The 23,903-nt window shown below is 41.8% G+C and overlaps 1 protein-coding gene across 2 annotated transcripts in view; it reads left to right on the plus strand.

The window, feature by feature from the left end:
• Positions 1-23,903, plus strand: part of ap3d1 (adaptor related protein complex 3 subunit delta 1) — an 82,340-nt gene that overhangs the window by 10,183 nt on the left and 48,254 nt on the right. For both annotated transcript variants that reach the window (XM_067968311.1, XM_067968312.1), the window contains exons 2-6: positions 18,455-18,550; positions 19,358-19,438; positions 23,211-23,291; positions 23,409-23,516; positions 23,623-23,752. In XM_067968311.1, coding sequence (XP_067824412.1) covers positions 18,455-18,550; positions 19,358-19,438; positions 23,211-23,291; positions 23,409-23,516; positions 23,623-23,752 — 496 coding nt within the window. The remainder of the gene's footprint in view (positions 1-18,454; positions 18,551-19,357; positions 19,439-23,210; positions 23,292-23,408; positions 23,517-23,622; positions 23,753-23,903) is intronic.

The raw sequence follows: 23,903 nt of genomic DNA on the forward strand, positions 1-23,903 counted from the left end.
TCCGCATCAAATCCTGCTCACCCATTACCCATGTCCTCACTGACCTGCATTGGCTTCCAGTCTCCCAACGGCCCAAATTTAAAATTGTCATCTTCGTGTTTAAATCCCTCCACAGCCTTGTCCATCCCTAGCTTAGTAACCTCCAGCCCTGCAACCGTCAGAGATCTCTGTGCTCCTCCAATTCTGGCCTCTCATGCATCTCTGATTTTCATTGCTCCACCATTGGCAGCTGTGCCTTCTGCTGCCTAGGCCCTGAGCTCTGGAATTCCCTCCCTAAACCTCTCCACCTCTCTCCTTTTAAGATGCTCCTTTAAAACCAACCTCTTTGACCAAGTTTTTGATCATCTGTCATAATATCTCCGTATGTGGCTCAGTGTCCAATTATGTTTGATAACCTTCCTGTGTAGCGCCTTGAGATGTTTTACTATGTTAAAGGCACTATATAAATGCAGGTGGTGGTAGTAGTAAAATGTACTTCTTTGACCAAGCCTTCGGTCATCCCTCCTAACATGTCCATTGGCCCTGCATCAATTTTTCTTTCATTAGACCTCCGTGAAGCATCTTGGAATGCTTTTCTCTTCTAAAAGTTGCACTATAAATACTCATTGTTCAGTTATATTTTGTTGGGTTTTTATGAATGGCTCAAAGATCAATCAGGAATGACACTGACTTTGCATGTGCAATGAACATGCTTTTATTATTTTGATAGAAGGATTGTGTTTTATTGGCACTGAAATGACTGTAGCAAATGGTGAAGGAGATTGTCTTCTTACAGCATGTTAGCCACTCATTTGCCAATCAGGATTACAGTTTTATTCAAAAGGTTCAAACGTCTTTGTAAAATCCATTTTTTTTTTGTCATTTAACTGTTTTACTACTGACCACTCTTGTACTGTAGATTGCAAATTCCTGCCATGCCAATCATCATAGCAAAAATTGGCAGCGGAAGATAAGAATTGACAAAAGTTGAAATGGAAAACCCAATAGCATAAAAGATACTAGGAACATATTAAAATCGTAGAGTTTCAAGGTTCCTGTTGTGTTAAAAAGGAAAAGAGGTCTCGAGGCATCCAAGAATTGAGCCCTATCCTTGTTAGATGTTGACAACCATCCTGTATGTGGGAAATTTCTGTTTGACGTCGAACCCCAGTATTAAACAGCAATCAATAATTTCATGTTGATAAAAAGGAATTGGTTCCAAAATCTACCTCAAGTCTTACTACTATTGCAATACTGAGTTTTTTGATGAATTTTGTGTTGATTAAGATGAGGGGTGTCAGTGGTGGATGATGGCACTTCCTCATTTTGGCACCCAGCGTCTTAGTGGAGTACAGCAGTGTTGTCAGTGACTTTCTTTCATCAAATTCTGACTTGGAAAATAGGAACTTCTGTGTGAATCCTACTCGTATTTATTGAGGCAACAACTTTTGGTTAATGCAAAAACCATTGGTCAGCCCTTTTCTCTTCCTTTTGTCTTTCTGTCTTTTGTAAGATCTGCTCGTGTTCCAATAAAAATGGGATTTTAAGACCTGTGGCCTGGCTAAGAAAATTAATTTGCAGAATCATATCTTTCTGGAGCTTTAGGATGCAAAGTCAGATAAGTGGCACAATAATGTGTCTGGAGAAAACCTTGTGACCTCACCTCAGGAAATTGGATTCCTGCCTGTTGATATCACCATTTACTTTTTCATTGTATTGAGTTAGGCAACAGTAGACCAAATCCTTAAACTGATAGGGTCACCTTGAATTTCTTAGCCAACATTTTTCCTTTGAGAGCAATGGACTATTGCATTCATGTTAGAAATACTTAATGCCCAGGCCTAAACTCCACAACTATGGTAGGTTGCATGTACAGTCCCCACCACTTACATCTTCCTCGCTTATCACGGACAGCCGTCTATATTGCACAAATTTGTCATTACCGTAGGAGTCAATTACAAAGGTGACACTTAAAACCTGTTAAGCAAACCGGTTATTTCATGCAGATTAGCACTTATTGATTTAAAAGCTCTGCTGATGTCTGGCAAAGTCAGGTCTTCAGGCAGCTTCAATCAGCTGTTTGCACTGTTAAGAATTATGGGAGTTATTTAATTGCTACACCCTATTGTGGTTTTACTGTCCATTGTGTATAGTGGGCAAATCGCGTTCGCACGAATGCGCCCACTATATGCGATGGGGGACTGTACTTGCTAATTTATTCAGTGGACTTGCTCTACATGTATGTAATCTTAGAAATGTAGTGATTTAGAGGAAAATTCAGTGTATAATTGGCTATCAATATCATCAAGTTCCATGTTAGATTTGGCAAGTTCAGTTTTATCCAGCTTATTGCTGTGTCGATACAGGAATTTGTTAGAAACAGCGGCTGGAGAGTGAGGAGTGATTGCAGAATATGATTTCAAGCAGTTCTCACTTGAAATTTTTGGTGGGGAATAAACTGTATAGATTATGAAGTAGCAAAGTTGATGTTTGGAAAAACAAAAATATTTTCAGTTTTGTCCTTTTCATCATCTTGGCCAAATTCCGTTTCCTAGCTATTTCAGTGAGCAGATGCCATAATAGCAGGTCTTTCTCACACTGCATTGTGTCCCTTTTTAGAGGTTTATACGAGGGCATTTCCTTGTCTCTGCTCAGTGACTCCCTGGTGGCATGGCAGCAATCAGAATCATACCATTGGGGAACAGTCAGAGAGAACCTGCATCCTCTCGTACCGTGGAACATTTTTCTGTTATATAGACCAAGGGTCATTCCAAGAGTACAGTATCAAAACAAACTGATCTTCGAAAAAAACAATTTGTTGAAAAATTGCAATCATGGTATTCACACTTGTTTTTAAGTTAATAACATTGGCTAGTTCTTAACAGGGCTGTGAGGTGGAGCCTTTTTACCTGGAGGGGAAGGAAGAGACGGAAGGTATAGACAAGATTAACGATGTACCCAGTTGAGCAACATTGAAGAATTTTAATGGACACAATTTAAAAATCCCCCACATTTCCAACTGTGGTCTCTATTTTTGCATTAAGTGAAGAGGGGATTTGTCTGGGGCTTTCAAGTTTTGTTCTAATTTCAGTAATTGAAGAAAAAAATTAATTAGCATTGTCATAAGTCAGTCTTGTTTGGAGGGGGTGGAAATTTAATGCTGTGTTATCAAACTTGTAACATGAAATTATTTAAATTGTGAAAACCTGTTGGAAGCCTTTCTGCTTACGCCTGTCCAAATTTTTTTTTAAATGTTGAAATTGTGAACTGAATCATTTTGCTCCTACCTTTCGGTAGTAAATTGGCTGCTTTGTCAATGTCCTTGCAAAAGTTATTAAAAAAAATAGGGCCTTGACAATAACTACTTCAGTTTATATAGCACCATTAACGTAGCAAAACATCCCAACGTGCTTCACAGGAGCGATTATCAAACAAAATTTGGCACTGAGCCACATGAGATATTGGGACAGGCGACCAAAAGCTTGGTTAAAGAGGTAGATTTTAAGGCGCATCTTAAAGGAGCAGAGGGGTTTTTGGAGGGAATTCCAGAGCTTAGGGCCTCAGGCAGCTGAAAGCACGGCTGCTAATGGTGGAGCGATTATAATCGGGGATGCTCAAGAGGCCAGAATTGGAGGAGCGAAGATCTTGGAGGGTTGTAGGGCTGGAGAAGGATATAGAGAAAGGGAGGGGCAAGGCCCTGGAGGTATTTAAAAACAAGGATGAGAATTTTAAAATTGAGGCTTTGCGGGACCGAGAGCCAATGTAGGTCAGCAAGCACAGGACAAAATAGGGAATTGAATTAAGAAGTTATAAGAACATAAGAAATAGGAGCAGTAGTAGGCAGAGCAGGCTCCTCGAGCCTGCTCTGCCATTCATTCAGATCATGGCTGATCTTCAACCTCAACTCCACTTTCCTGCCTGATCCCCATATCCCTTGACTCCCCTAGAGTCCAGAAATCTCTCTGTTCGTTGTATAGCTTATTCCAAGAATTGTTTTTTGATTAATTTTGCATTGTTCAATTTTCACTAATCGACAAACAGCAATTTTTTTCAAATCCAAGTGCAGTATTAAAATTATAATTTCACTAGTCCAATAAAAGCCACATTGTGGAGGTTACTTGCTCAAATAGCTTATATTATCTACAACAGGTTTCCAATGTTCAGTGAAAATAAGCAAATGGCAATATGAAGATTCACTGAAAGTTTTGAGTTCTCTCTCTGATTATATTTAGACAACGGAAAGATCAGTTCTTCAGAGCAATTTTGAAAACTGCTTCAAGCTAATGTAATTGGCTTCTGTAATGCATTTGACTTTGTGTGTCAGAGATGTATTGATTTAGGCAATGTGCAACAGCACTATGGTATTGCATCCAGGTGTTGCCTGTAAAACAAATGAATATCATTGCATAGGTAATTAGGTTAAAAGAGCAGTTTGGAAATGAGCCTTTTAATATTTTGTTCACTTGTTGTCTTCATTTTCTTTCTGCAGTGTTCTCATTGAAATGATGCCACTGAAGTATTTGTTTTAGTTTCGTTTGAGGGGTAGGGTTAGATGAAATGATAAATCGCAAGCAGCTTGTATATTCCACTGGGTACGGTAGCATAGTGGTTATGTTACTGGACTAGTCATCCTGGACGAATAATCCGGAGTCAAGAGCTCAAATCCCGCCACGGCAGCTGGGGAATTTAAATTCAATCAATTAAATGAAATCTGGAACAAAGAAAACTAGTATCAGTAATGGTGGCCATGAAACAACCGGATTGTCCTAAAAACCCATTTGGTTCACTAATATGCTTTTAAGGAAAGAAACCTGCCGTCCTCACCCGGTCTGGCCTATATGTGACTCCAGACCCACAGCAATGTGGTTGATTCTTAATTGCCACCTGAAATGGTTGAGCAAGCCACTCAGTTGTACAATCTCGCTACAGAAAGTCACCGGATGGACCACACCGCATCGGATCACTCGGCACTGGACACGACAAAGGCAAACCAAGCCCAGTCAACCCTGCAAAGTCCTCCTCATTAACATCTGGGGACTTGTGCCAAAATTGGGAGAGCTGTCCCAAAGACTAGTCAAGCAACAGCCTGACATAGCCATACTCACAGAATCATACCTTTCAGCCAACGTCCCACACTCTTCATCACCATGCCTGGGTATGTCCTGTCCCACCGGTAGGACAGACCCACCAGAGGTGGCGGTACAGTGTAAACGGTCAAGAGGGAGTGGCCCTGGAAGTCCTCAACATTGACTCTGGACCCCATGAAATCTCATGGCATCAGGTCAAACACGGGCAAGGAAACCTGTTGATTACCACCTGCCGCCCTCCCTCAGCTGATGCTCCTCCATGTTGAGTACCACTTGGAGGAAGCACTGAGGGTAGCAAGGGCACAGAATGTACTCTGGGTGGGGAACTTCAGTGTCCATCACCAAGAGTGATATGGTAGCACCACTACTGACCGAGCTGGCCGAGTCCTGAAGGACATTGCTGCCAGACTGGGCCTGCGGCAGGTGGTGAGCGAACCAACACCAGGGGAAAAACCTACTTGACTTCGTCCTCACCAATCTACCTGTTGCAGATGCATCTGTCCATGACGGTATTGGTAGGAGTGACCAATGCACAGTCCTTGCGGAGATGAAGTCCCGCCTTCACACTGAGGATATCATCCATCGTGTTGTGTGGCACTATCACCGTGCTAAATGGGATAGATTCAGAACAGATCTAGCAGCTCAAAACTAGGCATCCATGAGGCGCTATGGGCCATCAGCAGCAGCAGAATTGTATTCCAGCACAATCTGTAACCTCATGGCCTGGCATATTCCTCACTCTACCATTACCAACAAGCCAGGGGATCAACCCTGGTTCAATGAGGAGTGTAGAAGAGCATGCCAGGAGCAGCACCAGGTGTACTTAAAAATGAGGTGCCAACCTGGTGAAGCTACAACACAGGACTACATGCATGCTAAACAGCGGAAGCAACATGCTATAGACAGAGCTAAGCGATTCCACAACCAACAGATCAGATCCAAGCTCTGCAGTCCTGCCACATCCATTCATGAATGGTGGTGGACAGTTAAACAACTAACGGGAGGATGAGGCTCCGTGAACATCCCCATCCTCAATGATGGCAGAGCCCAGCACGTGAGTGCAAAAGACAAGGCTCATGCATTTGCAACCATCTTCAGCCAGAAGTGCCGAATGGATGATCCATCTCTGCCTTCTCTTGATATCCCCACCATCCTAGAAGCCAGTCTTCAGCCAATTCAATTCACTCCATGTGATATCAAAACGGCTGAGTGCATTGGATACAGCAAAGGTTATGGGCCCCGACAACATCCCGGCTGTATTGCTGAAGACTGGTGCTCCAGAACTAGCCACACCTCTAGCCAAACTGTTCCAGTACAGCTACAACAGTGGCATCTACCCAACAATGCGGAAAATTGCCCAGGTATGTCCTGTCCACAAAAAGCAGGACAAATCCAATCCAGCCAATTACCGCCCCTTCAGTCTACTCTCAATCATCAGCAAAGTGATGGAAGGTGTCGTTGACAGTGCTATCAAGTGACACTTACTCACTATTAACCTGCTCACCGATGCTCAGTTTGGGTTCCGCCAGGACCACTCGGCTCCAGACCTCATTACAGCCTTGGTCCAAATATGGACAAAGGAGCTGAATTCCAGAGGTGAGGAGAGTGACTGCCCTTGACATCAAAGCAGCATTTGACCGAGTGTGGCACCAAGGAGCCCTTGTAAAATTGAAGTCAGTGGGAATGGGGGAAACCTCTCCAGTGGATGGACTCATACCTAGCACAAAGAAAGATGGTAGTGGTTGATGGAGGCCTATCATCTCAACCCCAGGACATTGCTGCAGGAGTTCCTCAGGGCAGTGTCCTAGGCCCAACCATCTTCAGCTGCTTCATCAATGAACCTTCCCTCCATCATAAGGTCAGAAATAGGGATGTTTGCTGATGATTGCACAGTGTTCAGTTCCATTCGCAACCCCTCAGATAATGAAGCAGTCTGTGCCCGCATGCAGCAAGACCTGGACAACACCCAGGCTTGGGATGATAAGTGGCAAGTAACATTCGTGCCAGACAAGTGCTAGGCAATGACCACCTCCCCTTGACATTCAAAGGCATTATCGCCGAATCCCCACCATCAACATCCTGGGGGTCACCATTGACTGGAAACTTAACTGGACCAGCCACATAAATACTGTGGCTACAAGAGCAGGTCAGAAGCTGGGTATTTTGCAGCGTCTGACTCCCCATAGCCTTTCCACCATCTACAAGGCACAAGTCAGGAGTGTGATGGAATACTCTCCACTTGCAGCTCCAACAACACTCAAGAAGCTCAACACCATCAAGGACAAAGCAGCCTGCTTGATTGGCACCCCATCCACTACCCGAAACATTCACTCCCTTCACCACCAGCGCTTCGTGGCTGCAGTGTGTACCATCTACAGGATGCACTGCAGCAACTCACCAAGGCTTCTTCGACAGCACCTCCCAAACCAGTGACATCTACCACCTAGAAGGACAAGGGCAGCAGGCACATGGGAACAACACCACCTGCACGTTCCCCTCCAAGTCACACACCATCGCAACTTGGAAATTTACTGCCGTTCCTTCATCGTCGTTGGGTCAAAATCCTGGAACTCCCTACCTAACGGCACTGTGAGAGAACCGTCACCATACGGACTGCAGCGGTTCAAGAAGGCAGCTCATCACCACCTTAAGGGCAATTAGGGATGGGCAATATATGCTGGCCTTGCCAGCGTCGCCCGCATCCCATGAACAAATTTTTTAAAAAAAAAATTCCTCCAGGATATTTGCCTCTTTTGCATGGTGAATTGTAGAAATATTTGCTGTTATATAATGGAAGGTTTGTGATAGGGTAAAGAGGAAGAGTGATTAAAAGACAAAAGGGATGATGGTGCAAGGCAAGGAAGGTGGTAATGGGACAGGTTAAGAAACAAAAGATTGGTCAGGAGTAGCTGTAAACAGCAACAGCAGAACCATTACCAGCACTTGCTGTAAAGCGTCTAAACAAAAGATGAGGTGCTGTTCCTTGAGCTTACATTGAGCTACATTGGAACGATGTGAAAGGTCGGAGTGGGATGGGGAATTAAAATGGCAAGTGAGCGGCAGTTCAGGGTCACGCTTGCGAACAGAGTGGAGGTGTTCAGCAAAGTGATCACCCAGTCTGCGTTTGGTCTCCCCGTGCGAGCGCAGGAGGTGCATCTGCCCCTTCACCACCTCCCTTCCCACTGTCTAGGGCCCCAAACACTCCTTCCAGGTAAAACAGCAGTTTACTTGTTCTTTCAATTTAGTATACTGTATTCGCTGCTTACAATGCGGTCTCCTTTACATTGGGAAAGGAGGAGGTTCAGGCACTTCACAACCTTCCGGACTCAACATTGATTTCAATAACTTCAGATCATAACCACTGCTCCCATTTTTTCGAACAGCAAGTGCTGGTAATGGTTCTGCTGTTGCTATTTACAGCTACTCCTGACCAATCTTTTGTTTCTTGACCTGTCCCATTACCACCTTCCTTATCTTGCACCATCATTCCTTTTTTGTCATTTAATCACTCGTGCCCTGTACCCTATCACAGACCTTCCCTTGTGTTCTTTCCTCCCCTCCCTTTCCCTCCCCCCTTTCCTTGGCTCTGTACTTGCTTAAAAACTTTAACTCTAACATCTTCCAGTTCTGATGAAAGGTCTTCAATCTGAAACATCAACTCTATTTCTTTCTCCACAGATGCTGCTTGACTTGCTGAGCTTCTCCAGCATTTTCTGTTTTTATTTCAGATTTCCAGCATCCGCAGTATTTTGCTTGTGACCTACAAGTACTTCTTGCTTTCTGAATTCAATATCCTTTGTGTCTCTCATCCCCGTGCCTGAATAGGAGTGAAGCACTCGGCTGTGTCATCGAGAGTCACCATGCTAATGTCTAGATCTATATAATTATACATGGTACTCAATGCACATATCTGCAAGTATTATGACATTTACCGCGCAACAATCGCCAAACAGGAGGGTTCCCTCCCAGTCGGGGAACACTTCAGCAGTCATGGACATTCATCCACCGACCTTCGGGTAAGCGTACTCCAAGGCGGCCTTCGAGACACACGACAACGCAAAATCGTCGAGCAGAAATTGATAGCCAAGTTCCGCACCCATGAGGACGGCCTCAACCGGGATCTTGGGTTCATGTCACGCTACACGTTACCCCACCAGCGAACAAATGTTATCTGTTTTTAATATAATGGGTCATTTGCTGGCTCTCTCTGCCTTCCGGATGTTTCTGCCTCTCTCTGTGTTTTTTTTTCTCTGTTTTTTTTCCCTGTTTGTTTTTTTGTTGAATGTGTATTCGGAGGTTCTGCAGGTAACACCTCTCTGTCTGAACACGGTGATTGCCTTGGCAACGGGCAGTTGCAGGGGCAGTCTGTAAACACCATGTATTATTGTTCAATATGTATAAATGCGTAGGCTTCAAGGAGATCTTGAAACATTTGCCTGAGGAAGGAGAAAATCTCCGAAAGCTTGTGAATTTAAAATAAAATTGCTGGACTATAACTTGGTGTTGTAAAATTGTTTGCAATTTATAATATAGCAAGTACTCTTTATTGTGCCATGCCACAAGTGTTAATTTCTGTAACACAATTAAAAGAAAATGACCATGTTCTTCATTTTCAAATGCTTTCTGAATTTTGCCATAGTTTATCGATATTGCCATTGTTTGAATTGTAGTAAATGTCCTTTGTGACCTACCTTCCATTAAAATGACATCATGGGTGGTTCACAGTGTGCCTCCTGAATTTCATGAGATTTGAAATGTCATGGTTACGCCTCCGTGCAACTGCAACATGAGCTCTTTTGTTGGCTTAGCTCATGCTAATGTTACTGTAGTATCAGTTTCCTTTCACAGTGGTTGTGTGTAATATTTGAAGTAAAATTGTAGCTTAATTTTGAAAGTTAGCTTCCTCTTTGATCATCTACCAACATAAATATTTGAAAGCACCATGAAATAGGAGAGGAAAAGAAATGCCTGTTTTGCTTAACTGTCTTGTAGTAGAGCTAACATTAATGGGTCGTTGATCTTGAAGGATTTTTGCAGTGATGCTTAAGTGTTGTGGTTTGATACGATGGGATATTTAGGGTTCATTGAATATTATGCGCAGGCTGAAGCCTCAAATTTTGGGTATCCCATTGTGTAGATTTTTTGGTGGGGGAGGGGTGCATTTTGAAAGCTTACATGTGATTTTTTTTTTTCTTTTGTAATGTAGTTAAAATACTTGGGTGGAGTAATCAAGTCCTGAACTATTTCTAAGGCATGCGTTTAGATTCTGTGTAATAGTTTTACTTCACTGTTTGTGCTGAATAGCACCAAACCATATTGAATCGCCTCCATTCCAGGGCAGTGTGATACACAGGTTGCTTGTATGTAATAACCCCAAGGCTTGTACAATCCAAAGGTTCCGACTAAATTGTTCATGGCCATACATAGGATGGTGGAAATTTAACACTTGCAAAATGCTGCATTGGACACAGACTGGTGATATGTGGGTTTGTGTTTGAAATTGCCTACGTACCAAGTTTCTGGAGTCCCAACTGGGGAGCACTTCACTGTAGGAGGGTGGATGCTCTTTGTGCTGTTATTACAGGATAGGTGCACAGCTAGAATTGCTTCATTATAAGGAACTGCAGAAATGGTTTTAGCTTAAAGCTGCTCGTGCTGCTGAAACCAATACCACTTGGTCTAGAGTGCTAAAGGAAAGGGAGGAGTCATATGTGAGCCATTGGCTTGTTTATTCAATAGCTGGAGGTTCAGGTTGATTCCAGTGAATTGGAGGGAGGCACATGTGGATTCATTTATTTGAAGAAGGAGGAATCGGACCTGGTAATTTATAGGTGGTTTTTAGGGACTTTCAATGTAGTTTTAGAAACGTAGTTCCTGCTTCACTAACCTGATTGAATTTTTTGAGGAAGTGACCAGGGTGCTGGATGATGGTAGTCCTGTTAATGTATACCTTGATTTTCATAAGGTCCCACATAGAAGGCTATTGGGAAAATTTGACATGGGATTATAGGACCAATATTATGTTGAATAAGGAACTGCTGAAAACTCTTAAGCAGGGGATTAGTATGAATGGGAATAGATCTGAATGGGGGATGTTATCAGTTACAGAAGTTTGTGGAATGTATCATTGCTGTTCATCATTTACATTAATGGTTTAGATGGGGGCATTAATAGAACCATTCTTAAATTTGCTGATGACACAAACATGTACACCAGGTTCAGTTCTACCAACCCAGTAGGTTGTAGGCCTATTTAGACAAGTTAAGGAAATGGGCTTGTGTGTGGCTGGTTTCTTTTGAATGTGGACAAGTGCAGTGTCTTGCTTCTGGGCTTAGGAAACTCAGGCATGTTTATACTTCTCATGGGTTACTAATTAAAGGTAATGGATCAAAACAGTGTGCTGGGGGTAACCCATTAAATATAAAAGATCAAAGAAGAAATGAGAGGTAACAGTTGATCACTCAAAAGGTGCATAAGTGGTTTGAGGTGCTTGTACAGAAAGGTAATAGGGTTTATTATGTTGCGAGAACCATCAAGTATAAAACAAATAGCATTCTTATGAGGCTCTGGAGTTTTGTGTCCAGTTTAGGTCCCTGCATATGCTGAAGGACATCGAGGCTCTGGATCTGCAGCTTATTCAGAGAGCAACAAGAACAGTAACTACACTTAGTTATCATGCTAGCCCCAAGAGTTAATTATTTACTTTAGCCAAGTGCAGGCTTGGAAGGTGTTTGACTTAGGTTTTCAAAACGATGAAGGATTGGATTCATTCTGATTAGATGCGTTATTTGAGACCGATAGGGTTTGTAGTACATGGGAGCACGCATACAAAATCTGTAGGTGAAGAGTTAAGCCCGTATTTCTTTTCAGTCATTGCCCTCTGTAACACATGTGCAGCAGGTGAGGAATTGTTGTAGTCCTTCAAAAGGGAACTTGACAATGTTCCTGAGCTAAGAGAACATATTTTCTTGTGGAGGATAAGGTATTAACTGTGATTATAAGGAGTCCCCTAGAGCCTTGCTTGATTGCTTTATGGTGACGGGGAAGAATTTCCCAGAACATTTCCTGAATTGGCCGCAGTATTTTTGCTGTTCCCAGGAGATTGTTTAGTTTGGGGATGAGTCAGTGGTACGTGAGCTTATTGCATTTTCTGGATGAGACAGGCTTTATGGTCTTGCTGGTCCTCGTATTCTTATTTTCCCTGTCCCTCCCCCCCCACCTCATTGTCACAAACATGTATCAATTGGTCCAGCTGATATTTGCAACGATACTCAGCTTGCTGAAGGTTAATATTTACAGTAGAACCTCTCGCATGGCCCATGGAATACATTGTGTGGATGGGAAGAGACCAAAAATTGGCAAGAATCTTACCTATAATATTTCAAGTGGATGATGTCACAACATTCTGATCACTGGAACGTCATTTGTAGACCAGATTCAAACACAAAACATTCTGAACTGCATCAGTAGCTTCTAAGCTCTTAATACACTAGAACCAAATATTAATGTATTGCGTATCATGAAAGCAATTTTGAATCTCATTTTTAATGTAAGTCAACATAATGAAGACTGGTGGAGGATATGAATTATATAAAACTTTGGCACTGACTATTCACTGGTGGGAAATCTTAGTTCAAAGCTGGTATTTGCACTAAAAAAAAATTGAATCATCCAATAATTTTAACTAAGCAATGTAAACAACCCAGCAAATTGGGAGTTCAATGCTTAAAAATTTGAATTAAGTGACTTAGACGTGTAGACTGTGACCAACTTAACCTTATTGCCTCATGCAATAGTTAAATTAAATTATTGGTTCTGGATTTTTTAGTGATGTTTCTCATTTTACTCAGTTATATATTCAAATATAATGTATGAAAATTTAAAGATAACTTAAGCCACTCCCTGCTGAGGAGTACAGTTGAAGTTATACAGTGCAAGGACAGTGTCTTTTGTTGGTAAATGCCCCAGGTGCATGTCCCTGTTGTATTGCCTGATGCACACGGTGAATGTTTAGAAAAAAACTGCAGTTTTGAATGAACAATATCGAACCCACAATTTAATAACCTCCTTACAAGAGAGCATCAGAATTAATTAGGGTTTTTAATTTTAAGGTCCATATTAAAGTACCTTAAAGCAAACCAGCATTTATACATGTAGACTGAAAAGGCATTTAATATACATTAACAGATTTCCCTTAAAGTTATTGACTGAGTTGCAGGAGTGGGTGCTGGGTGTAGAAATGAGTGAGGTCTGCATATCATCCACTGAAAAGATTTGGAAAGAAGAGATAATGAACTTAGTATTTTTTGATTGGTTCTAAGAAAATAAGTAAATAATATAAATGAACAGAATAGTTTTGAGCGATTTGTTCTTCATAACTGGGAAAACAAGAAAAATACAGGACTTTGCCTTTTGATATGTCCTTAACTTGCTTTACACGTCAGCAATCTCTGAATTGATAGGCACTATCTTAGAAAGCAAGACCTCCATGTCTCATTTACTGTTGCAGATCCAAACTGCTGTCGACCTATTCTTTGAACGAGAGAGGAAGACAAAAGCTTGACCTCAATCCGTTCCTTCAGCTCTGTTGAGGATTGGCTCACCAACCTGCTGATCAAAGCTACCACCTTGAATGAGAACTTTTGGTGTGGAAACTATGGCAATTACATTCTGTTTATAGTAGCCATGATCTTACAACCTGGTGTTGTAAGATTCTTTACATTCTGTTTAGTTAAGCCACCCTCTGGGCATTTCAACGAAAAGCATTTCAGCTTTTAAGATGTGACTGTTGACAAGAGGTTTTCGACAAGCTTCATTGTCTCAAACTGATGTGGTGTATGAGAATACACAATTCTGAGATGGCTAGGTATATTCTGTTTTTAATTTGTCCTAAACATCCCAGTTAGCTCATCGCTCACTGGGAATTAACAGTTTATGAAGTGAATCTAATATCATAACAGCTGCATAATATAAATTAAACCAAAGGCCAAACTGGTTTTAAAAAATATGTCCGTTATATTGGGCCCGATATTAGGAGGGAGGCGGGTTGGCAGCGGGCGGGTCAACTGGGCATGTGGATAACCCACCTAGTGAAATCGGTGGGTTCTCCACGCGATCGTAAGTAAATTGAAGCCACTTAGCTTGGCTTCCGGGTTTCGCACTGGAAAGCTGCGTAGCGGGCGGACTACGCACCTGCGTCATAGGCTGTTAGCTGGAGGAGCCCTATTTAAAGGGGCAGTCCTCCACTCACTGCTGGAGAAAATAGGCAAAATTACAGCCTGGAGCAGCCCAGGGGGAAGGCTGCTTCCAGGTTCAATGATGCCTCACTCCAGGTCTTATTGGATGGGGTGAGGAGGAGGGGGAGGACAGAGATCTTCTCCCTGGCGGACAGGAGGAAGTGGCCTGCCTCTGCCACCACGAAGGCCTGGCTCGAGGTGGCAGAGGAGATCACCAGCGCCACCAACATATCACGCACCTGCATACAGTGCAGGAGTCGCTTCAATGACCTAAGTAGGTCAGCCGAAGTGAGTACACTTACTCATTCCCCTACACTCCGTCTGCCACATCGCCGCCGCCACCCCACAACTCCTTCTGCACTGCCAACACTACTCTATCACATCTCTCCTCACACCCACTCAAAGCTCATCCTCATCTTAACTGCACTTACTCACCTCCCCAGTACTCTTCCCACCACTACCACTCAACCCAATCCTCATACAATCTCATGGCTCTATCTCATACTCACCCTCCAATGCATCTCTTCCCCGGTCAGCCTCACCCAATCTGCCACTACCTGTGCTGCAGCCACAGGGCATGCATCACGTATGTGTAGTAGGAAGCATAAGGCAAACGTGTCATGAGCATGAAGGGGATGCACAAGAATGTTTGAGGGTTTGTCATGGTTTTTACTTATATTTGATTTCTGATTAACTCACGTTACATATTGTCACCACTACTGCCACATCTGGCCATTCTTGACTGGCCTGTGCAATAATGCCCTTTCACGAGGTCCTCCATGAACACCCTTGATGCCACCCAGTGGGTCACCCTGCAGTGGGTGTATGTATAGTTACATGACTATGCAGGTGCCTGTTGTGCAGCACTGTGTTGTGCAGCTCCATGTGGCGGAGGTGGATGGCATGCTTGGGGAGGCTGGTGATGTTGGTCATCCTCCAATGGAGTGATGAATGCAGCAATGGAACCCCTGCACCCACCCCCCCCCTGCCCAGGCATCCTGACTGTGAGTGTGAGGGGGTCCACAAAGTAGGTAAATGTGTTTGGACACCAGAGTTTAGGGTATGATTTAATAATTTGGAGTGTGGAGACAACCGCGTGGCAGGCAAAACTTTGTCTGAGGTGAGAGAGTGCCCTGCTGCAATGATTGAGGGTTTACCCCACACCTGTTAAATGGACCTTAGCAGCTGCTGCTGGCTGCAACACGTCTGTTTAAACAGGGAACGTTTTCCCCCAGCATGGGAAACCTGCTCTGGGTCGTCCAAAGTCCAAATCCTCCTAAAATCTCCAACTAATGAGGTCTGTAAACGACCTCAAGTACCCAGATAATGATCTTAAGTGGGATCCCGCCGGCTTTGCTTGCCGGTGGGAGTCCCGCATGTGGGGGCTGCGCGTGCATCGATTCGCGTCATTGGGGAACCCGGAAGTGGGCGGGTTGGAGCCAGGCTCTGGACCAGCTCCGGGAATCCCCAATTTTAGGAGCCCCCCCCCCCCCCCCCCCGCAACGAACGCACCCGCTCTGCCACCTGATAATTGACTCCATTGTCTCTGAATTATCGTGATAGATGGCCCTCTATCCCCAAAACATTTGAAGCAGTTTTGATGAATGAATGTACAAGTCTCCATTCCTGAAGAAATTATGTAAATCTGACAATTGAACAATTTACTACACGTGTAGCATTAGATGCTTTAATTACTGTATTCAACACCATACCAGTCTCCACTACCAAGAGTAAAAATGTAATACGTCAGTGATTCTCAACGAGGGATTGGCGCACTATGATTAGTTTTAGTATGTAATGCAAACATTCCGAGAGATCTATTCTTCGACTTGTTGCCTGTAAGTTCTAACTAAATGGAATTGCAGTGCCATGTTGTGAATTTATTATTTTCATCTGATCGCTCTCATTAACAGCTGTCAATGTCAGGAAAATAAATGTAGCTTTGATATTGAGTTTAGTGCTGCTTTGAGGTGGTTTCGGCTTTGCTTGGGTGCTAAAATTATATAGTGTAAATCAGCTCTTGGGCTCCAAACTGACTGCCAGATAGATGCACCAATGTTGGATTGGGCCCTGACTCTGGATTCAGGCAGCATTTGCGCTACAACCGCAATGACGATGCAAAACACAACTGTAAGTGAGATTGATGATTAAACATTGTGATGCGGACTCATTAACCCACACATTTATACTCCAGTTGTGGAACAGAATTTTTGATATGAAATCAAAATAGTTTAAAGTTTCAAACCATAAATCATGTGTCTCATTCCAAATGAGTACGGGTTGATTGTACAATAAATTAATCATTTTTTATTGTTTATGCTGAAAATTCTTCCAGACTTTTTTAATTTAATGGTATTTTGGAAGAATTTTCACATGCAGGAATAAAATGAAAACCTAATTAATTACAAGGATTCACTCATGCTCTCAACTTGAAACACAGTAAAACTTCCTCAATTTGTCATGTTAGTGAATTCCCCTCTTTTTTTCACCACTCTCCTATAACTTTCAAAAAACAAGTACCGCACATATTGCTATTTCAAGGCAAGTTGTTATTGTGGATGTCTTTGCATTTGTATGCTCTTCCAAAGAACATAGCTAGGGCTGAGAAAATCTACCGTTTTATTTGAAACTGTAATTAGTATTCGGTTAACTTTTCTATGGAAAAAGGGTGTTTGGGGAAAGAGACCACATCGTAGCTCTAATGTGAACATTTGAGCACTCCTGTAGTCTCAGAATATTGAAGTCATTTTTGACCTGCACGTGATGCTCCTAGTATAAAGCCATTACTGGAAGTGATTCATCAGATCACTTCCCCACTGCTGTCTGAAGAACATTTTCACATTGAATTTGCAGGATACACAGTCAGGAAGAGAGCAGGAATAATTTAGAAGTGGTGTACAGTAGTACTAGTCACAACCTGATGATTTTCACCATGCGTAAAGGATCATCACGGTTAACAGTGGATTGAGCAGGTCGTCGCATAGGTGGCAAAAAAAGAGTGGGGGGGGTCTTGCTCTCTTCCTGACTGTGTATCCTGCAAATTCAATGTGAAAATGAAGATTCTAAAATGGGGGAAATATCCTCCTTAATAATTTCCCTGTAAGGAAGCTTCATCTCATGCGTGTGAATAATTTTCCCAAGTTTTTTTTTAAAAAGCATTTCCAAATGCAAACAATAGATTAACTGTCAATTCTTCACCTTCACTTTAAATGGTGTTTTATCTTTTAGATTTTATTTTCTCAGCCCTCCCCCGGACATAACCCACTCTGAATTCAACCCCTGGATGATAGACATTTCACTACCTAGCTCTTTACAGTGTTACCTTGCATTTGGCCATAAGGCAGAAGCCAACAACACACACTTCAGTTTGTGACCTCTCTCTTTTCCAGCTGTCCCAAAAGTGGAAAAATTACAAATGTGAACTTGAGTCCTATTCTGCTACAGATATTGATAGGCTGGAATGCTTTTTTTCAAATAATGTGCACTTTTGCTTTACCAAGCGTGTTCTAATTAAAATTTAAATTATATTATACACTGTCCCTTGTGCATAGAATGTACGATAAATGTTGGTATTTTCCCCTTTACATGACAAAATATATAATTGAGAGAATGTTATAACTGTGAAATTGGATAACCATATGGGACAACAATGGTGTTAGGTCTGCATCGTGATCTGCAGAAATCCAGTAATCGTGGACTTAAAATCTTTTTACACTGTCTGTCTCATCTTGGACTAAAACATATTTTACTTACGGGTGGCCTTAAGAGTACTATTACACATTACGATGGTGACTTCAATAACCAATGGCCGCCACAATAATATCATTTGTTTCGTCCTGTCTTCCCTCACAATTCATATTTTTGTTTAAAATTCCTGTTCGTTTGGATCCCTGTCCCTTTCTAGGGGAGGCACTTGTTTGTCCCACTACAGATGGATCGTTGTGCACTTAGATTGCACAAGCAGTGGTGGGACTGATTTTGTCACATGCTGTTCACTAAAGCAAATGAGTCATTTTAAAATCTGTGTGCACTCAAAATAAAATAATCATGATTGGTAGCTATTCCTGTTTTTTTTTTCTATCAAAATACTCTGCTATCAGAGTTTTGTTTAACCTCTCCGTATGGTTGCTAATATTTCTTTATTGCTTTCAGGCCAAATACATTTCACAGTGTATTGATGAAATAAAACAGGAGCTCAAACAGGACAATATTGCAGTCAAGGCCAATGCAGTCATCAAGCTTGCATATGTAAGTACAATATGGTTTTCAATCTCTCATAACTTTGAGAAATGTCCTACTTAAAATCAAATAAATTGTACTGAGAGCTTGGCAATATGTATTTCTGTTTAGTTAATGTCAATGCAACTGGAATAAATCATGATGTCCTTTGGTAAAGTGTTTGTTGCACTTGTGTGCAAGTTCTGAGATTATTATGTCATAGCTGTTTTATGTTTTGTGCATCCTGCAATTCCTGCAGCCTCATTGAGGTGCAATTAACATTACCAACCATTTGAAATTATTCTCTTGCGCACTCTCTATCCCCCCCCACCCCCCCACCAACTGCTCGATATTACCAAAGCACATCCTGTTGCCTTCTGCTATACTGAAATGTTGGGAGTTTTACTTCAAACCATCGCTGTAATTATAGCATAAATGCACCCTGAATCTAGTGTTAAAGCTTGAATGTGATATTAATGAAGCAGAGTGACACACCCTGGAGGAGGGAGTCTCAATTTGTTTTGCTCTAGTCAATTCAAGCTTTACACCTGAATTACACTGAACAAGTTTAACTTTGGTGTGAAGCTGAGAGACCGACACTAAACATGATGTGTAAATGCACCATTTTGAGAGCCAGGATTTTGGGAGGAGCTTTTCCGCAGTCTATTGTTTGGTGCAGTTTTTCTTTTTCAAGAAAGAATTCTGCCCGAAATTTAAGGGAATTGAAATATACCGAAAGTACCCCCTTGTTGCTTCCTTCTTAGAGGTTTTCATGTCATAAATGTGAATATATAACAATTATAGTTCTGTTTTAAAATGTTTTTTTTTCCATAACAGCTGCAAATGCTGGGTTATGATATCAGCTGGGCTGCATTCAACATTATTGAAGTAATGAGTTCATCAAAGTTTACATTCAAGGTAGAGGTGCCCTTTTTCTAATATCTATACAGTGGCTTGGTAGATGAATGCACAACAAACGTAGTATCATACTAATATTATTAACTGCAGTTCTCTTACCGATAACACCTGATTCAGTGTTGGGCCTTAAAGCAATTAGATAGCTGCAAGCTGCAAACTGCCAAAACATTGTATTCGCATGTTTCTCCTGCTGGGAATTCAACTTGAGAATTACAAATACTGGCAAATGGTGAAACTGACATACTGAACCATATGTATTTTAACAACTTCTTTCCCCTCATTGATCCTCTCTTGTTTGACCTCCACATGCCCCATTGTCCAGCTGGAGAAGGGGGAGTGGTTCAAAAAGATAGTTACCCATCCCATATTCCTGAAAGCTCAGTCTTGTGTTTTTTCCCATCGGTGAACAGCAGTTGTACAGCTGTTGTTTTCCCATTCGGAAGAGTTCTGCAGATTTTTTCTGTTGTGAAATCAGCTTGTAAAGCTTTGGCATTGTCCTCATCTTGATTTGGTTAAGTTTTGGGATTGACGTAACACCACGTCTCCAATATATTAAATGTCTCGCCTATTACATGCACTTCCTGTACTTTCAGCAAGTAATACTTACTGTCATGACATGCCTGGCTTTCACCATGTATATTTTAAGCTCAGAGTCCTCCCAGCTCCTGATTTACATCACCAATGTATGTGGCGCTATGCTCCACAAGACTGAGGTTTATTAAACTGGCATTTGTTGTCTCTTGCAACTCCATCCAAAATCGTAGACTGTTTTTAAATTTTCATAAAATTTGTTTTTTTTCTTTTGTTGCAGTTATTTGAAATTAAGAATTCATCATTGTGGCCCATGTTGTGCCTCCTGCCAACCTGATCTGTCATTGCCTGTGCTCTTGTGCCTGCAGCCTTGGCTGGATCCCCTCCTGCTTCCCACTGCTGGCCTGCAGCCCTAGCCCTCCCAAGACCTGAAAGGACCAAAGTTTAGAGAGAAGTAGAGCAGGGGAAAGACAAAAGCAGAAGAGGATGAAAACTGAAAAAGGGGAGAGAATGGGACAGAAGGGAAGGAGGTGAGAAAGATACAGATAGTGAGACAGACAGAGTCTATGATAACTGGCCATGGCCAGATCTACCCTTGTTCCCATGATGCTGGCCTGCATACCTGGCTGGGTGAGATCCACAGATAACATAGGTGAGAGAGAGCAACAAGAGGGTAGAGAAGCTGGAAAGGGAGAGAGAGAAACAGGACAGAAAATGGGGTTGGAAAAAGGGAGAGAAGTGACTTTGTGACCAAGGAAGAGACTGTGATCCGTTGCAATATGAATATTTGCCCCTTTTCCCACCCTGACACATACCTGCCAATTTATCTGTCTGTTCTTGGCCATAAACCACACCACCCTGTACCCTTCTCCCCCATCCTCCCTCACCCTGGACATTGGCTAGAAACTGGTTTTAAGCGCAAAGAACAGTTTGAATACTGTACTTGCCAGCAGCACTCCCTCACCCCGGTGCCGTGAAATTCTCGGGATCCATTTCCAGTGCCACCAGATTCGGACCTCATCTCTCCATTGCTTCCGGACCCTGAGAGTTTCCCTTTGGTACCTATCCTGAATACTCCAGTAGCTCTTACCCCCTCCTTCTTCATTCCCTAATACTTCCAGATCCTAATAACTTTGCACAGTGCGGCTAGGTCCTGGTACCTATACCAAACCTTCCCGATGCTCTTATTGTTGGTAAAAATCCCCAGATAACTTTTAAAAAGTGTTAGTTTTTGAAGGTGACAGGACAAATTGATAAGGTTGTTTAAAAAAGCATCCGGGATACTGGGATTTATAAATAGAGGCATAGAATACAAAAGCAAGGAAATTATGATAAACCTTTATAAATCACTGGTTAGGATCAGCTAGAGTATTGTCCAGTTCTGGGCACCACACTTTAGGAAGTATGTCAAGCCCTTGGAGAGGGTGCAGAGAAGATTTACCAGAATGGTACTGGGGATGAGGGACTTTAGTCTCTTGACATAACTGGAGAAGCTGGGATTGTTCTCCTTAGAGCAGAGAAGGCTATGGGGAGATTTAATAGAAGTGCTCAAAATAGAGTAGGTAGGGAGAAACTGTTTCCAGTGACAGGAGGGTCGATAACCAGAGGACACAGATTGAAGATATTTGGCAAAAAATCCAGGGGGAAAATGAGAATTTTCTTACGCAGCAAGTTGTTACGATCTGGAATGCACGAGCTGAAAGAGTGGTGGAAGCAGATTCAATCGTAACTTTCAAAAGGGAATTGGATATATACTTGAAAGGGAGAAATTTGGAAAAAGCAGGCGAGTGGGACTAATTGCATAGCTCTTTCGAAAAGCTAGCAGACATGATGGGCCGAATGGCCTCCTGTGCTGTATGATTCTATACCTATAAATCAGGAATTCAAGTTCACAAAACATTTAAAAGCAGTACCTCAAGTGGATCAACATCAAGCACCTTAAAGAGAGCTAATGGAAATCTGGGTTTTATGGCAAGAGGTATTGGATATAAAAGTTGAGATGTAATGGTGAATCTATACAAAGCCTTAGTAAGACCACAGTTGGAGTACTGCGCAGTTTTGGGCTCCACACTAATGGAAGGTTGTTGAGGTAATAGAGATGGTACAGCGAAGATTCACTAGGATGTTGCCTGATATAAAGAAATATAAATATGAAAGAAAGACTTGCAAAATTGGAAATTAATCTAACTTTTGCGAACATTTGTTTTCAGTCTCTATACCCAATGTAATATTTCATATTCATTTATTTTTCAAGTATTCCTTACTTATCTAATATATCATAGAATAATATATTTTGCATTACATCAGATATATTCCTCTTCTAATCAAGCAGCATATCCAATTTACCATGAACAAAACTATAGGAGTTCGGCCAGTTTCTTTGAAATCTCCAATACAGTACCTTACCATTGCACAAGTTAAAAGTGCTCCAGTCATGTTGGGCGTTAAGTTCTTGCGTTTCTTGTCATAGACTGGTGCTGGATAGGTCTGCTTAACTGAGGGCAACCTAGTAATGGATCTTAGTACTGCTTTTTAGGAGTCCGGGTGGAAATGGGAGCTGTATCTTATATGATAGGAGATAATGATCTGTCATTTTGAAGCTTGTAGCGTAAGCCTTCAGTATTTGTTGACACCAAGGGTGCAGATGTTGCCTTGCACTTCAAAGTTCCAACCAGCACCCTTGGTTAAGAGGATGTTTTCCAACCTAGAACTTTGGGGCTAGAATTTTTCTGGCATTCATGGTTCCAAACAGAAGACTATAGGATATGTTGCCTTCTGGCAATTTAATTCACCAATCTGGGCATGGGTTTAATGCTCATATTGCATCTGCACCCTTATTTGCAATGCTGGGTCTGTTGTAGTTACCTGCCTGTTGGGTAATATAGCTTACATTCAGCTTTAAGGCTCTGAGTGAATATTTCAGCACATGTAAATGGAAATTTCCAGTTGTGCAATTTTTTTTTGAAACTCTAAATTAAAACCATTTTGGTCAATGGGATTAGCATGGTTTTAACAAGTTGAGTCTTAATCTGAGCCTTTATTTATTTAGTGCTTTTCCTCACTGGGTACCTAATTATTTCAGCTTGATTTTTCTTGAAATAAATATTTGTACTGTGTTGGTGTTCTTCTAAACAGATCATGAGTATCACTGAAAGAAATGCTGATTTGTATTAATGTGATAAACACTGAAATCTTTGATAGTTTGTGATTTTGTTAATTGTATGTGTTCTTTTTGTTGCAGAGGATAGGCTATCTGGCTGCCTCTCAGTGTTTTTATGAAGGGACTGATGTAATCATGTTGACAACCAATCAGATTCGTAAGGTAAGTTGAGAGATAGTCGATATGTGGGTTTTAAATAAAAACTTGGAAGTCATGGTGAAGAATCAAAACAATTGTATCTTTTCATTTGATCGCATATTACTTTTAATTCTAATGCAGGACCTCAGCAGCCCGAATCAGTATGATACTGGAGTTGCTTTGACTGGTTTGTCCTGTTTTGTTACCCCAGATCTTGCCAGGGATTTGGCAAATGACATCATGACACTGGTGAGTTGTTTTGGATTTGAAATTTGGTTGCACTGGCGAGGAATCCCTTTTTGGATATCTGTACTTACTTTTGTACATTAACAATGTGCACTACTTTGGTCCACAGATGTCTCATACAAAGCCTTACATTAGAAAGAAAGCTGTGCTTATTATGTACAAGGTGTTCCTCAAATACCCAGAATCCCTACGACCTGCGTTCCCACGCCTTAAAGAGAAACTGGAAGACCCAGATTCTGGTTAGTTATCTTTTTTTACAAGACAAGATACCAAACAGTGCCTATATAATTGCACAAGTTATTTCAACATTTTGTCATGGTGTAGAAATGTTTTACTCACCAACGGTGTAGATTAAGGAATCTGTAGCAATACAACCGTACTTTTAGAATT

Source organism: Heptranchias perlo, chromosome 29 (assembly GCF_035084215.1).
Source record: "Heptranchias perlo isolate sHepPer1 chromosome 29, sHepPer1.hap1, whole genome shotgun sequence".
Classification (NCBI taxonomy): Eukaryota; Metazoa; Chordata; class Chondrichthyes; order Hexanchiformes; family Hexanchidae; genus Heptranchias; species Heptranchias perlo.